The 17,432-nt window shown below is 51.9% G+C and overlaps 2 protein-coding genes across 3 annotated transcripts in view; one reads left to right on the top strand and one right to left on the bottom strand.

The window, feature by feature from the left end:
• WDR70 (WD repeat domain 70) overlaps positions 1–4,666 on the bottom strand; it is a 344,582-nt gene extending 339,916 nt beyond the window's left edge. Inside the window, exon 1 of the mRNA XM_069745936.1 lies at positions 4,409–4,666. The gene's annotated coding sequence lies outside the window, so the exon portion shown is untranslated. The remainder of the gene's footprint in view (positions 1–4,408) is intronic.
• A 234-nt stretch (positions 4,667–4,900) lies between these two features.
• Positions 4,901–17,432, top strand: part of NUP155 (nucleoporin 155) — a 45,681-nt gene continuing 33,149 nt past the window's right edge. For both annotated transcript variants that reach the window (XM_069745938.1, XM_069745939.1), the window contains exons 1-9: positions 4,901–5,187; positions 9,586–9,723; positions 9,935–10,031; positions 10,228–10,298; positions 10,395–10,487; positions 10,990–11,150; positions 13,884–13,989; positions 14,254–14,327; positions 14,393–14,484. In XM_069745938.1, the coding sequence (XP_069602039.1) occupies positions 5,043–5,187; positions 9,586–9,723; positions 9,935–10,031; positions 10,228–10,298; positions 10,395–10,487; positions 10,990–11,150; positions 13,884–13,989; positions 14,254–14,327; positions 14,393–14,484 (977 nt within the window). In that variant the 5' untranslated portion in view covers positions 4,901–5,042. The remainder of the gene's footprint in view (positions 5,188–9,585; positions 9,724–9,934; positions 10,032–10,227; positions 10,299–10,394; positions 10,488–10,989; positions 11,151–13,883; positions 13,990–14,253; positions 14,328–14,392; positions 14,485–17,432) is intronic.

The raw sequence follows: 17,432 nt of genomic DNA on the forward strand, positions 1-17,432 counted from the left end.
TGTACTAACACCGCTATACAGCCCACATAACAGCACTATACTGTACTGTACTAACACCACTATACAGCCCACATAACAGCTCTATACTGTACTGTACTAACACCACTATACAGCCCACATAACAGCACTATACTGTACTAACACCACTATACAGCCCACATAACAGCACTATACTGTACTGTACTAACACCACTATACAGCCCACATAACAGCACTATACTGTACTAACACCACTATACAGCCCACATAACAGCTCTATACTGTACTGTACTAACACCACTATACAGCCTACATAACAGCTCTATACTGTACTAACACCACTATACAGCCCACATAACAGCACTATACTGTACTGTACTAACACCACTATACAGCCTACATAACAGCTCTATACTGTACTAACACCACTATACAGCCCACATAACAGCGCTATACTGTACTAACACCACTATACAGCCCACATAACAGCTCTATACTGTACTGTACTAACACCACTATACAGCCTACATAACAGCTCTATACTGTACTAACACCACTATACAGCCCACATAACAGCGCTATACTGTACTGTACTAACACCACTATACAGCCCACATAACAGCTCTATACTGTACTAACACCACTATACAGCCCACATAACAGCGCTATACTGTACTGTACTAACACCACTATACAGCCCACATAACAGCACTATACTGTACTGGACTAACACCACTATACAGCCCACATAACAGCTCTATACTGTACTGTACTAACACCACTATACAGCCCACATAACAGCTCTATAGTGTACTAACACCACTATACAGCCCACATAACAGCTCTATACTGTACTAACACCACTATACAGCCCACATAACAGCACTATACTGTACTGTACTAACACCACTATACAGCCCACATAACAGCGCTATACTGTACTAACACCACTATACAGCCCACATAACAGCTCTATACTGTACTAACACCACTATACAGCCCACATAACAGCGCTATACTGTACTGTACTAACACCACTATACAGCCCACATAACAGCACTATACTGTACTGTACTAACACCACTATACAGCCCACATAACAGCTCTATACTATACTGTACTAACACCACTATACAGCCTACATAACAGCTCTATACTGTACTGTACTAACACCACTATACAGCCCACATAACAGCACTATACTGTACTGTACTAACACCACTATACAGCCCACATAACAGCTCTATACTGTACTAACACCACTATACAGCCCACATAACAGCACTATACTGTACTGTACTAACACCACTATACAGCCCACATAACAGCTCTATACTGTACTAACACCACTATACAGCCCACATAACAGCACTATACTGTACTGTACTAACACCACTATACAGCCCACATAACAGCACTATACTGTACTGTACTAACACCACTATACAGCCCACATAACAGCACTATACTGTACTGTACTAACACCACTATACAGCCCACATAACAGCACTATACTGTACTGTACTAACACCACTATACAGCCCACATAACAGCTCTATACTGTACTAACACCACTATACAGCCCACATAACAGCACTATACTGTACTGTACTAACACCACTATACAGCCCACATAACAGCTCTATACTGTACTAACACCACTATACAGCCCACATAACAGCACTATACTGTACTGTACTAACACCACTATACAGCCCACATAACAGCTCTATACTATACTGTACTAACACCACTATACAGCCCACATAACAGCTCTATACTGTACTGTACTAACACCACTATACAGCCCACATAACAGCTCTATACTGTACTAACACCACTATACAGCCCACATAACAGCTCTATACTGTACTATACTAACACCACTATACAGCCCACATAACAGCTCTATACTGTACTGTACTAACACCACTATACAGCCCACATAACAGCTCTATACTGTACTATACTAACACCACTATACAGCCCACATAACAGCTCTATACTGTACTGTACTAACACCACTATACAGCCCACATAACAGCTCTATACTGTACTGTACTAACACCACTATACAGCCCACATAACAGCTCTATACTGTACTGTACTAACACCACTATACAGCCCACATAACAGCTCTATATTGTACTGTACTAACACCACTATACAGCCCACATAACAGCACTATACTGTACTGTACTAACACCGCTATACAGCCCACATAACAGCTCTATATTGTACTGTACTAACACCACTATACAGCCTACATAACAGCACTATACTGTACTGTACTAACACCACTATACAGCCCACATAACAGCTCTATACTGTACTGTACTAACACCACTATACAGCCTACATAACAGCTCTATACTGTACTAACACCACTATACAGCCCACATAACAGCTCTATACTGTACTGTACTAACACCACTATACAGCCTACATAACAGCACTATACTGTACTGTACTAACACCACTATACAGCCCACATAACAGCTCTATACTGTACTGTACTAACACCACTATACAGCCCACATAACAGCTCTATACTGTACTGTACTAACACCACTATACAGCCCACATAACAGCACTATACTGTACTGTACTAACACCACTATACAGCCCACATAACAGCACTATACTGTACTGTACTAACACCACTATACAGCCCACATAACAGCTCTATACTGTACTGTACTAACACCACTATACAGCCCACATAACAGCTCTATACTGTACTGTACTAACACCACTATACAGCCTACATAACAGCTCTATACTGTACTGTACTAACACCACTATACAGCCCACATAACAGCTCTATACTGTACTGTACTAACACCACTATACAGCCCACATAACAGCACTATACTGTACTGTACTAACACCACTATACAGCCCACATAACAGCACTATACTGTACTGTACTAACACCACTATACAGCCCACATAACAGCACTATACTGTACTGTACTAACACCACTATACAGCCCACATAACAGCTCTATACTGTACTGTACTAACACCACTATACAGCCCACATAACAGCTCTATACTGTACTGTACTAACACCACTATACAGCCCACATAACAGCTCTATACTGTACTGTACTAACACCACTATACAGCCCACATAACAGCTCTATACTGTACTGTACTAACACCACTATACAGCCCACATAACAGCACTATACTGTACTGTACTAACACCACTATACAGCCCACATAACAGCTCTATACTGTACTGTACTAACACCACTATACAGCCCACATAACAGCTCTATACTGTACTGTACTAACACCACTATACAGCCCACATAACAGCTCTATACTGTACTGTACTAACACCACTATACAGCCCACATAACAGCACTATACTGTACTGTACTAACACCACTATACAGCCCACATAACAGCACTATACTGTACTGTACTAACACCACTATACAGCCCACATAACAGCACTATACTGTACTGTACTAACACCACTATACAGCCCACATAACAGCTCTATACTGTACTGTACTAACACCACTATACAGCCCACATAACAGCTCTATACTGTACTGTACTAACACCACTATACAGCCTACATAACAGCTCTATACTGTACTGTACTAACACCACTATACAGCCCACATAACAGCTCTATACTGTACTGTACTAACACCACTATACAGCCCACATAACAGCTCTATACTGCACTGTACTAACACCACTATACAGCCCACATAACAGCTCTATACTGTACTGTACTAACACCACTATACAGCCCACATAACAGCTCTATACTGTACTGTACTAACACCACTATACAGCCCACATAACAGCTCTATACTGTACTAACACCACTATACAGCCCACATAACAGCTCTATACTGTACTGTACTAACACCACTATACAGCCCACATAACAGCTCTATACTGTACTGTACTAACACCACTATACAGCCCACATAACAGCACTATACTGTACTGTACTAACACCACTATACAGCCCACATAACAGCGCTATACTGTACTGTACTAACACCACTATACAGCCCACATAACAGCGCTATACTGTACTGTACTAACACCACTATACAGCCCACATAACAGCTCTATACTGTACTGTACTAACACCACTATACAGCCCACATAACAGCACTATACTGTACTGTACTAACACCACTATACAGCCCACATAACAGCACTATACTGTACTGTACTAACACCACTATACAGCCCACATAACAGCGCTATACTGTACTGTACTAACACCACTATACAGCCCACATAACAGCTCTATACTGTACTGTACTAACACCACTATACAGCCCACATAACAGCGCTATACTGTACTGTACTAACACCACTATACAGCGCTATACTGGTGTAATTCCGGCAGACAGCGCCCCCTGCGGTCAGTTTCACCTCCTCTTACCTGTGGTTCTCTCTCCGGTGAATTCCCGGCCCTGCACACAGTTCCTGATGCTCTACAGGAAGCGGTGAGGGTCACACTCAGTCTTCGCTTTCCGCGCTTCTGTTGTTAATGCCAGAGCCCAGCTCACCGTTCACACACAGCAGCACTAAGGGCACCGAATGCGCGGAAACTTTGCTACATCACGATTTAATTGGTTGCCCTTACTAATCATGGCCGGTACGCCGCCCAGTCCGTCACCTGGGTAACCGGCCGGGCTACAGGGAGTAATAAGGGTCAAACTTAGTAATGATTCATAGTTTCCCAGCTGTCCTGTTACACGTCGCTTACTGATCACAATGCCGGCGTCACCAGTAATGGGAAATACAGAAACTTGCTAGAGCGACTCACTGAAGAATGTGCTGAGTGCTCTCTGCCCACATCCAACATGGCCGCCAGATAGGATGGTCTCCTTGGAGACGTGACGCCATCAGTGCGCGCCGAGAGCTGACTGCCGGCTCTGGAGGATGACGTCATCTTGACTTTGCGCGGTTTCCGTATGTTGCACGTTGTTTTGAAACGGAGGTTTCGCTTCTTGCTCCGGATTTTTTAAGTTCAGCACTGAATTAATTAACATATAGTGTAAAGTCTGTGGAGAATGCCGAGTGCAGCTCCGGGGCCCCCGGCAGCCAGCGCCGCCATGCAGGAAGCCCTGGAGGGAGCCGGGAGAGTCATAGAGCGGCTACTGCAGGAGGAGAGAGCCCACCCCGACCTGTCCGACCTCCTCAACGTCCCGGCACATAGTAAGTGAGGGGGACAGAGATGGGAGGGGGCAATGATGGGGGGCACAAGGGATAAGCAAGATATGGGGGGGACACGGGAGAGAGAGACCGGAGATGGGGGGGACACGGGAGAGAGACCGGAGATGGGGGGACACGGGAGAGAGAGACCGGAGATGGGGGGGACTCGAGAGAGAGAGACCGGAGATGGGGGGGACACGGGAGAGAGAGACCGGAGATGGGGGGGACTCGGGAGAGAGAGACCGGAGATGGGGGGACACGGGAGAGAGAGACCGGAGATGGAGGGAACACGGGAGAGAGACCGGAGATGGGGGGACACGGGAGAGAGAGACCGGAGATGGGGGGGACTCGAGAGAGAGAGACCGGAGATGGGGGGGACACGGGAGAGAGAGACCGGAGATGGGGGGGACTCGAGAGAGACCGGAGATGGGGGGACACGGGCGAGAGAGACCGGAGATGGGGGGACAGGAGAGAGAGACCGGAGATGGGGGGACACGGGAGAGAGAGACCGGAGATGGGGGGGACACGGGAGAGAGAGACCGGAGATGGGGGGACACGGGAGAGAGAGACCGGAGATGGAGGGAACACGGGAGAGAGACCGGAGATGGGGGGACACGGGAGAGAGAGACCGGAGATGGGGGGACACGGGAGAGAGAGAGACCGGAGATGGGGGGACACGGGACAGAGAGACCGGAGATGGGAGGGACACGGGAGAGAGACCGGAGATGGGGGGACTCGAGAGAGAGAGACCGGAGATGGGGGGACACGGGAGAGAGAGACCGGAGATGGGGGGACACGGGAGAGAGAGACCGGAGATGGGAGGGACACGGGAGAGAGACCGGAGATGGGGGGACACGGGAGAGAGAGACCGGAGATGGGGGGGACTCGAGAGAGACCGGAGATGGGGGGACACGGGCGAGAGAGACCGGAGATGGGGGGACAGGAGAGAGAGACCGGAGATGGGGGGACAGGAGAGAGACCGGAGATGGGGGGGACACGGGAGAGAGAAAGACCGGAGATGGGGGGGACACGGGAGAGAGAAAGACCGGAGATGGGGGGGACACGGGAGAGAGAGACCGGAGATGGGGGGACAGGAGAGAGAGAGACCGGAGATGGGGGGGACACGGGAGAGAGAAAGACCGGAGATGGGGGGGACACGGGAGAGAGAAAGACCGGAGATGGGGGGGACACGGGAGAGAGAAAGACCGGAGATGGGGGGGACACGGGAGAGAGAGACCGGAGATGGGGGGACAGGAGAGAGAGAGACCGGAGATGGTGGGGACACGGGAGAGAGAAAGACCGGAGATGGGGGGGACACGGGAGAGAGAGAGACCGGAGATGGGGGGGACATGGGAGAGAGAGACCGGAGATGGGGGGGGGACACGGGAGAGAGAGACCGGAGATGGGGGGACAGGAGAGAGAGACCGGAGATGGGGGGACAGGAGAGAGAGAGACCGGAGATGGGGGGGGGACACGGGAGAGAGAAAGACCGGAGATGGGGGGGACACGGGAGAGAGAAAGACCGGAGATGGGGGGGACACGGGAGAGAGAGACCGGAGATGGGGGGACAGGAGAGAGAGAGACCGGAGATGGTGGGGACACGGGAGAGAGAAAGACCGGAGATGGGGGGGACACGGGAGAGAGAGAGACCGGAGATGGGGGGGACACGGGAGAGAGAGACCGGAGATGGGGGGGGGACACGGGAGAGAGAGAGACCGGAGATGGGGGGGACTCGGGAGAGAGAGAGACCGGAAATGGGGGGGACATGGGAGAGAGAGAGACCGGAGATGGGAGGGACACGGGAGAGAGAAAGACGAGATGGGGGGGACACGGGAGAGAGAGAGACCGGAGATGGGGGGGACATGGGAGAGAGAGACCGGAGATGGGGGGGACACGGGAGAGACAGAGACCGGAGATGGGGGGGACACGGGAGAGAGAGAGACCGGAGATGGGGGGGACACGGGAGAGAGAGAGACCGGAAATGGGGGGGACACGGGAGAGAGAGAGACCGGAGATGGGGGGGACACGGGAGAGAGAGAGAGAGACCGGAGATGGGGGGGACATGGGAGAGAGAGACCGGAGATGGGAGGGACACGAGAGAGAGAGAGACGGGAGAGAGAGAGAGACCGGAGATGGGGGGGACACGGGAGAGAGAGAGACCGGAGATGGGGGGGACACGGGAGAGAGAGAGACCGGAGATGGGAGGGACGGGAGAGAGAGAGACCTGAGATGGGAGGGACACGGGAGAGAGAGAGAGACCGGAGATGGGGGGGACACGAGAGAGAGCCCGGAGATGGGGGGGACACGAGAGAGAGAGAGCCCGGAGATGGGAGGGACACGGGAGAGAGAGAGAGACCGGAGATGGGAGGGACACGGGAGAGAGAGAGCGGAGATGGGGGGGACACGGGAGAGAGAGAGACCGGAGATGGGGGGACACGGGAGAGAGAGAGACCGGAGATGGGGGGGACACGGGAGAGAGAGAGCCCGGAGATGGGAGGGACACGGGAGAGAGAGAGCCCGGAGATGGGAGGGACACGGGAGAGAGAGAGAGCCCGGAGATGGGAGGGACACGGGAGAGAGAGAGCCCGGAGATGGGAGGGACACGGGAGAGAGAGAGAGCCCGGAGATGGGAGGGACACGGGAGAGAGAGAGAGACCGGAGATGGGAGGGACACGGGAGAGAGAGACCGGAGATGGGGGGGACACGGGAGAGAGAGAGACCGGAGATGGGGGGGACACGGGAGAGAGAGAGACCGGAGATGGGAGGGACACGAGAGAGAGAGACCGGAGATGGGGGGGACACGAGAGAGAGAGAGCCCGGAGATGGGAGGGACACGGGAGAGAGAGAGACCGGAGATGGGAGGGACACGGGAGAGAGAGAGAGACCGGAGATGGGAGGGACACGGGAGAGAGAGACCGGAGATGGGGGGGACACGGGAGAGAGAGAGACCGGAGATGGGGGGGACACGGGAGAGAGAGAGACCGGAGATGGGGGGACACGGGAGAGAGAGAGACCGGAGATGGGGGGGACACGGGAGAGAGAGAGAGCCCGGAGATGGGAGGGACACGGGAGAGAGAGAGAGACCGGAGATGGGAGAGAGAGAGAGACCGGAGATGGGGGGGACATGGGAGAGAGAGACCGGAGATGGGGGGGACACGGGAGAGAGAGAGACCGGAGATTGGGGGGACACGGGAGAGAGAGAGACCGGAGATGGGAGGGACACGGGAGAGAGACCGGAGATGGGAGGGACACGGGAGAGAGACCGGAGATGGGAGGGACACGGGAGAGAGAGAGACCGGAGATGGGAGGGACACGGGAGAGAGAGAGACCGGAGATGGGAGGGACACGGGAGAGAGAGAGACCGGAGATGGGAGGGACACGGGAGAGAGAGAGACTGGAGATGGGAGGGACACGGGAGAGAGAGAGACCGGAGATGGGAGGGACACGGGAGAGAGAGAGACCGGAGATGGGGGACACGGGAGAGAGAGAGAGACCGGAGATGGGGGACACGGGAGAGAGAGACCGGAGATGGGGGGGGACACGGGAGAGAGAGAGACCGGAGATGGGAGGGACACGGGAGAGAGAGACCGGAGATGGGGGACACGGGAGAGAGAGACCGGAGATGGGGGGGACACGGGAGAGAGAGGCCGGAGATGGGAGAGAGAGAGACCGGAGATGGGGGGAACACGAGAGAGAGAGAGACCGGAGATGGGGGGGACACGGGAGAGAGGCTGGAGATGGGGGGGGGGGACACGGGAGAGAGACTGGATATGGGTGGGGACACGAAAGAGAGTCCGGAGATGGGGGGGGACACTGGAGAAAGGCCGGAAATGGAGGGGACACGGGAGAGAGACTTGAGATGAGGGGGGACACCGGAGAGAGACTGGAGATGGGGGGGGACATGGGAAAGAGGCCGGAGATGGGGGGGACACGGGAGAGAGACTGGAGATGGGGGGGAGCACCGGAGAGAGGCTGGAGATGGGGTGGGCAAGGGAGAGAGGCTGGAGATGGTGGGGAACACAGGGGAAGAGAGACCATAGATTGGATCGGGGTCAGAGGGAAGAGACTTAGGATAGGAGGGAAATCAGAGGTGCGGTAGGCAGAATGGAGAAGCCAGAGACGGGGAGACACACGGGAGAGATAAAAGATGGATATGTGGGGAGACACAGGAGCTAGAGACGGGGGAGGTACTGGAGAGAGGCCATAGATAAGATATGGGGGGGGGGGGGCGACTCAGGAGGGTAGACAGGTGAGGAGGGGGTAATGGGAAACACAGCTATAGAAGGATGGTGACGAGAGAGGAGGAGATTGTGTATTTGAGCTACTTTCTATGATTATAAGCTTTGTTCTCCCACTTCTTCATCCGTCCAGATATTTCCTTTTCTTTTTCTCCTACTGCAGATTGTCCCACGGTGTCAGGAATGACGGAGATGGATTACCCCCTGCAGGGCCCGAGCCTGATGAGCATCCCCAGCCTTCCGGAGCTGAGTGCCATCCGCCGAGTGCCGCTCCCCCCGGAGCTGGTAGAACAGTTTGGACGTATCCTTATATATACTACTTACTTCTATTACGCAGCAAAGACCCCAAAATGACTAAATTTGAAGTTTTAAATGAGTATTGGCAGGGTCTCACCGGCTCTCCACAGTTACTGCCCGGCTGCGAGCAGATAGGGTGGGCTGTGCAAGGGACCCTCTGCCTGACAACTGTCGTCTTTCCAACACTGTGAGTGCTCCTTACATCAGAGCTGTAGGGATGCAGTGCAATTGCATGATGGGGGTATTCCCCGAAATCAGCCGGGCGTGGCTAACGATCGACAGCGATATATTCATGTGGAATTACGAGGAGGGGTACGTATAGAGGACGGGTGAACACCAGAGAAGCGTCACATAGGCGAGAGAAAGACGCCACGGCTGTCTGGGCATGCTGGGGGTTGTAGTGTTACCACAGGTTCCACTGATATTGAAGCTGAGTCTGTTTCTCTTCTTGTCTTATAAATATCTAAAAGCCTGATTTTTATTATTTTTTTATTGATTTTTTTTCTAGAGGCGACGTTGCTTATTTCGATGGACTCAGCGAGACGATTCTTTCTGTTGGACTTGTAAAGCCGAAGGAAGGTGAGCGAGGAATGAGCGGCTCTTGTGTCCAGGGGGAGTTCCGTAGACTACAGGTCGAGCAGCTGCCACTTTGGCCTCTGTTTCTGTGTCTTCCAGGTATTTTCCAGCCTCACATTCGCTATTTGCTGGTTCTCGCAACTCCTGTGGACGTCGTTATTTTAGGAGTCAGCTTCTCCAATTTGCAGACAGGTCAGTGTACAATGGGCAATGTCCCTGCTCTTAGAAGGATCTTTTTATAATAGGTTAATCACATTATTTTTTGTTAATAACTTTTCAAGTTATCTGCTATTCATAGGATGTGGGATGACTTACTGATTACCCCCAGTCACCCCCAACAAAAACGGGGCTTTGAAACCATGAGAATGGATCACAGCAGCCCTGTCCTGAATGAATCAGAGCTGTGCCGTCTCCGCTTTATTCATTGTCTGTGGGGTAGAAAGAAATAGCTGAGCGCTGTGCGAGGCAGTCCCATAGACAATGAAGGGATCACAGGCCGAGCGCACATACCTCTGCTCCATTCAGCACCAGTCTGCAGATCCCCTTTCTCGGGATCGCTGATCTGACCCCAGCGAATTAGCACGTTAACTCTTATCCTATGGATCACTTTACGAAATGTCATCATAGTATTGGTGTACGGTGCTAAATGAACCCCGTTAACCATGTTTACGTTTCCTTTTTCGTGTGATACTAGGAAACCCCAATGACAGTCTGTCCGCTGGGATGCAGCTCCTTCCAGACCCGCTCTACTCCATCTCCACAGATAATACCTATGTGATCAGCATAACCTCCACCAGCAACGGGCGCATCTTCCTATCTGGGAAAGATGGCTGCTTGTATGAAGTAGCATACCATGTAAGGTTTATTTTAAAGGGGGTCTGCAAATAGTGCAGATGACGGGGTTAGATCTACTACGTGGCACTGTATAAAGCAGATAGATGCACGGCTTGCACGCTCCGCTGCTATGAATACTTTGCTAGAAGGTCATATGGCGGGAGATTTTACAACACTGGGTCATTCATTTGTACTTGTAAAAAGTGGTGCGCGGCTGAGCCCGTTCCCATCGCTGCTTTGCTTATTCACATCCTACAGGACAAGGCCATTTTCCATTAGGATGTGAAAGGGCTGAGATAGTGATCCCGAGATGAACGCAGCCTAGCATCACTCAATATCCCCTGCTAGCAGAGATGTAGCAGAGGGAATTGAGCATCGAACGTATTTTTTGCACTCTACCGACATACTTGTCACAGAAAGCACAGCAACAATAGAGTGACAGAGATTGCTCGCTTTTGACGCTCCCTGCAGTGCAAGACCACCCAGGTCTGCCTGAAATAAAAGCCTAATAGGCTGTGCGGTCAGTGTTACACTAATAGTGTACTGAGTATTACCAATGAGATCATGCGCTCAATTCTCCCTGTGGGACCAACAAATATTGGAGAAAAAAAATAAGATAAAAAACTGTGACGTGTTATTAAATAAAAGTACATTTTTCTCTATCGCCTCTCATTGGGGGACACAGGAACCATGGGTGTATGCTGCTGCCACTAGGAGGCTGACACTATGCACAAAAAAAGTTAGCTCCTCCTCTGCAGTGTACACCCCACCGACTGGCATTATGAACTTCAGTTTAGCTTAGTGTCAGTAGGAGGTGGACACGGGTCTTTCATTAGACCCTTATCTACCTCAATGTGCGTCGTTCCTTTTCAGATTTTCCGGAGGGATACAGGGTGAACAGTCACACCTGTAATCCCACATTATGGACTATGAGTATGGCCTGTACTGCCACTCCGTATCCTCATAGATCCCACAGCAGGACCAAGATCCTAGCACACCAGCATGCTTAGAAGTCCGGTCCTAAGACCTTCCTTCAAGGAGTAGCCCACGCTTTCCCTCCGTACAGGGCCTCTGTGGATTCATGGGATTTAAAGCTTGTGCTGGACGTTCTGAGGGGTTCCCCCCTTTGAGCCTATCAGGGAGTTTTCCCTGTCAGTTCTATCTCGGAAGGTGGCCTTTCTTGTGGCCATCACTTCGATCCGCCGCGTTTCCGAGTTGGCGGCCCTTTCTTGCCGATCTTCTTTCTTGGTTATCCACCAGGACAAGGTGGTCCTCAGACCTGCGCCTTCCTTTCTCCACCTCAACGAGGTGATCATTCTACCTTCCTTTTGTCCAGCTCCGACTCATCCTCTGGAGCGATCGTTGAACAAGCTGGACCTCGTCAGGGCAGTGAGGATCTCCCTGGCTAGAACGGCCGCTTTCCGGAAGACGGATTCTCTTTTCGTCATTCCTGATGGCACGCGCAGAGGCCAGCCGGCTTCCAAGGCGACTGTTGCTTGCTGGATCAGAACGGCAATTTTGGAGGCCAACCGGGTCAAGAACAGAGTGCCCCCTCCTGGGATAAAGGCTCACTCTACCCGGGCAGTCGGCGCTTCCTGGGCGGTACACCACAGGGCTTCCAAAATCCCCCCCCCACCCCCTACGGCTTTGCAAAGCGGTAACCTGGTCTTCCATCCACACGTTCGCCAAATTTTACAAGGTCCATACCTACGCTTCGGCGGACGCCAGCCTAGGCGGAAGGATCTTGCAGGCGGCAGTGGTGAGTCCTCTGACCTGATGGAAGTCTGTTTTTCCCACCCCAGGGACTGCTTTGGGACGTCCCATGGTTCCTGTTTCCCCCAATGAGAGGCGATAGAGAAAACAGGATTTTTGGTTGCTTACCGTAAAATCTGTTTCTCGGAGCCTTCATTGGGGGACACAGCTCCCTCCCATGTTGGGCAGTTTTCTGTGGTTCTGTGTTCTATGACTGTTCTCATGTTTACAGTTCTCATCTTTGTGGTTGTTATTTCAACCTTGTTGTTTTTTCTCCTACTGCTTTCTCACTAACTGAAGTGTATAATGCCAGTCGGTGGGGTGTACACTGCAGAGGAGGAGCTAACTTTTTATTTGCATAGTGTCAGCCTCCTAGCGACAGCAGCATACACCCACGGTTCCTGTGTCCCCCAATGGAGGCTCCGACACAGATTTTACGGTAAGCAATCAAAAATCCTGTTTTTCATATTAAAAAGCCATTCTAATGAAATACACATCTTAAAAAAACTTCTGATATAACTGCATCCGCCATTACCAATACAAATGTTGTCTTTTTCTTTTTTCTAGTGGATTTGGTACACTCATTATCTTATCTGTTGGATAGGGAATAATTTCCCAACCGGTGGGATCCCCAATGATCCCAAGAACAAGACCGGTGTAAAATGAGCGGTGGTCTATTGTGTGCACTGAGGCTCCATTAATTCTTATGGCAGTACCGAATATTACAGCGCAGCTGTATCTCCGGCGATCACACTAAGGATGGATGGAGCAGCAATGTGCACGATTGATCACCGCTCCTTGCACACGGCACGGTCGGACCCCCAGCGATCGGGAAGTTATACACTTATCCTACGGACTGGCGATAACTTCCAAATTTGAGAATCTCTATAAGGCCTCTAGCCATCTCAATTATCTGAAGCAGCAGCCAGCATTTCTAGAAGTTGTTGATGAATTTGGCACTCGGCGAGTTCTTTAGAGCAGTTGTTTTTTTCTTTTCTTTAGGCTGAAGCTGGATGGTTCAGTCCGAGGTGCAGGAAAATCAACCATTCGAAGAGCACTCTGTCCTTCCTCGTCCCATCGGTGCTTCAGTTCTCGTTTTCAGAGGATGGTAAGTCCAGATTTACGTGCTACATATGTTCCTCCACTTTCTCCTGGCTCTGACAACACCAGGTCTCCATCATCCTGTACGATTTCGGGTTGTCCGAGATCCTTCAGGCTGCTCCTGGTCTCCTGTAAATGACATACGGCTGTTAATATATTGCTACTTATCTCTCTAATAACGAAGACTTTTTTCCATCACTTGGTAAATGTATTTCTGACAATACAAGAGTTGTTTGTAGACAAAATGATTGTCGTGTTTTTTACCTGGCAGACCCCATCGTTCAGATCGCTGTGGACAATTCGAGGAACATCCTTTACACCCGTTCAGAGAAAGGCGTCCTACAGGTAACGTACACCGCTGGTCTGTAAGTATGAAGGGCACAAAACATAATGTCATTTTGTATTTCCAGGTATATGACTTGGGGTATGATGGTAACGGGATGAGCAGAGTGGCCTCCGTGTCGCAGAACTCCATCGTCTCCGCCGCTGGGAATATTGCCAGGTAAAGAACACCTTGTCCAGAACCTGGGGCAGCTGTTATCAGGGAGGACGTCAACTGTTTCCATAGGGAACCATTCAGTGTTTAATCCTTACCTCCCCCTCTCTTTAATAACATGGGGACGCAGTAGCGTGGGCTTGTATTGTGCGGGAAGAGTTGTAGTTTTCTATATCATTATTCACTTCACCAGGTAATGTATTAATAAGGGTAAAAAATAAAGTGGAGCAAAATGGTTAAAATCTTTTTCTTGTAGCTTCCATTGGGTGTGCGAGGCTGCATCCAGAAGGCTGGCATTAAGTATTAAAAAAAAAGTCAGCTCGTCCCTGCAGACACTACAGCACCTGCCAGAGAATACGACGTGACCTGCAAATAGGACTTCTCTGCACTCCTGTCCCAGTGATAGAAAAGAAGGGTGTAAGAAATTGAAACGCATCAACTTTCATCATCTGTAATGTGAGCGTTAATTAGAGGAATGGTCCATGCTGGGATTGGATCTTGAATCCTGGGAGTAAACGTCTGCCAGCAATAAAGCTGGAAGGCGGCCAGCTGCACTAGGGGGCAACTCCAAGCCAAGGGGTCTCTCCCAGTAGTTGGACTCCGGCCTGCACTTAGCGAAGCGCTCAAATGCTCCATACTGAGGTGTCACTGTTGGTAGATATGACTCGCTGTAAGCTGGTTTGCCTGTGGGAATCGCCATAATAAGCTCTCACTGCTTGTTGGCTGAGGTGGTCAGAGCACTAATGTGATGTGCCGTATGGAGCAGTCGGAGGGGCTGACTCGGTCAGGAGGTGGTCAGAGCACTAATGTGATGTGCCGTATGGAGCAGTCGGAGGGGCTGACTCGGTCAGGAGGTGGTCAGAGCACTGGTGTGATGTGCTGTATGGAGCAGTCAGATGAGCTAACTTGCTCAGGAGGTGGTCAGAGCACTGCTGAGATGTGCTATTTGGAGACGTTGGAGGGACTGACTCAGTCAGGAGATGGACAGAGCACTGATGCGATGCGCCGTATGGAGAGGTCGGACGGGCTGACTTGCTCAGGAGGTGGTCAGGCCACTGGTGTGATGTGCCGTATGGAGAGGTCGGACGGGCTGACTTGCTCAGGAGGTGGTCAGACCACTGGTGTGATGTGCCGTATGGAGAGGTCGGAGGGGCTGACTGGCTCAGGAGGTGGTCAGACCACTGGTGTGATGTGCCGTATGGAGAGGTCGGACGGGCTGACTTGCTCAGGAGGTGGTCAGGCCACTGGTGTGATGTGCCGTATGGAGAGGTCGGAGGGGCTGACTTGCTCAGGAGGTGGTCAGGCCACTGGTGTGATGTGCCGTATGGAGAGGTCGGACGGGCTGACTTGCTCAGGAGGTGGTCAGGCCACTGGTGTGATGTGCCGTATGGAGAGGTCGGACGGGCTGACTTGCTCAGGAGGTGGTCAGAGCACTGGTGTGATGTGCCATATGGAGAGGTCGGACTGGCTCAGGAGGTGGTCAGACCACTGACGTCATGTGCCGTATGGAGAGGTCGGAGGGGCTGACTTGGTCAGGAGGTGGTCAGAGCACTGACGTGATGTGCTGTGTGGAGAGGTCGGACGGGCTGACTTGCTCAGGAGGTGGTCAGAGCACTGGTGTGATGTGCTGTATGGAGAGGTCGGACGGGCTGACTTGGTCAGGAGGTGGTCAGAGCACTGGTGTGATGTGCTGTATGGAGAGGTCGGACGGGCTGACTTGGTCAGGAGGTGGTCAGAGCACTGGTGTGATGTGCCGTATGGAGAGGTCGGACGGGCTGACTTGCTCAGGAGGTGGTCGGATGGGCTGACTTGGTCAGGAGGTGGTCAGGCCACTGGTGTGATGTGCCGTATGGAGAGGTCGGACGGGCTGACTTGCTCAGGAGGTGGTCGGATGGGCTGACTTGGTCAGGAGGTGGTCAGACCACTGGTGTGATGTGCCGTATGGAGAGGTCGGGGGGGCTGACTGGCTCAGGAGGTGGTCAGACCACTGGTGTGATGTGCCGTATGGAGAGGTCGGAGGGGCTGACTTGGTCAGGAGGTGGTCAGAGCACTGACGTGATGTGCCGTATGGAGAGGTCGGAGGGGCTGACTTGCACAGGAGGTGGTCAGACCACTGGTGTGATGTGCCGTATGGAGAGGTCGGAGGGGCTGACTTGCTCAGGAGGTGGTCAGACCACTGGTGTGATGTGCCGTATGGAGAGGTCGGAGGGGCTGACTTGGTCAGGAGGTGGTCAGGCCACTGGTGTGATGTGCCGTATGGAGAGGTCGGACGGGCTGACTTGCTCAGGAGGTGGTCAGAGCACTGGTGTGATGTGCCATATGGAGAGGTCGGACTGGCTCAGGAGGTGGTCAGACCACTGACGTCATGTGCCGTATGGAGAGGTCGGAGGGGCTGACTTGCTCAGGAGGTGGTCAGAGCACTGGTGTGATGTGCTGTATGGAGAGGTCGGACGGGCTGACTTGCTGACATTCGCCCATCTGGGAGGTCTCTGCACTAGGCACCACGGAAGGACAGACGGGGGGGGGGCTTGACTGCAGAGATGGTGAGTCCATGGTGCCAGGAGAAGGTAGGTCGGTGCACGAAGACAGCCAGGAACATAGCGCATGTCGGAGTCTGAGTAATGCAGGGGGATCCAGGAGGCAAGTTATACTCGCCTTTCCTGAAGACACTTGGTCTAGTGGTCTTGGATCCATCTTTACTCCGTGCACTCTTTGGGTGGCGGTCAGGCAAAAGACAATAGGCAAGGGCTGACTGCATCGAGTTAATATGGTCCTTCCTTCCAGACAATCGAGGGTGCACCCTGACTCCGGGCAGACTGCTCTCTCCATCTTATGTTGGGATTACAGAGAGGACATCACCTTTGGTTTCCCTAATGTAAAGAAGAAAAAAGTAAAACATTAGTACAAATGTGAAAACGGATCTGGGCCTCAGATCTGTGTGCCTCCCTCGTGAC

Source organism: Ranitomeya imitator, chromosome 1 (assembly GCF_032444005.1).
Source record: "Ranitomeya imitator isolate aRanImi1 chromosome 1, aRanImi1.pri, whole genome shotgun sequence".
NCBI lineage: Eukaryota > Metazoa > Chordata > Amphibia > Anura > Dendrobatidae > Ranitomeya > Ranitomeya imitator.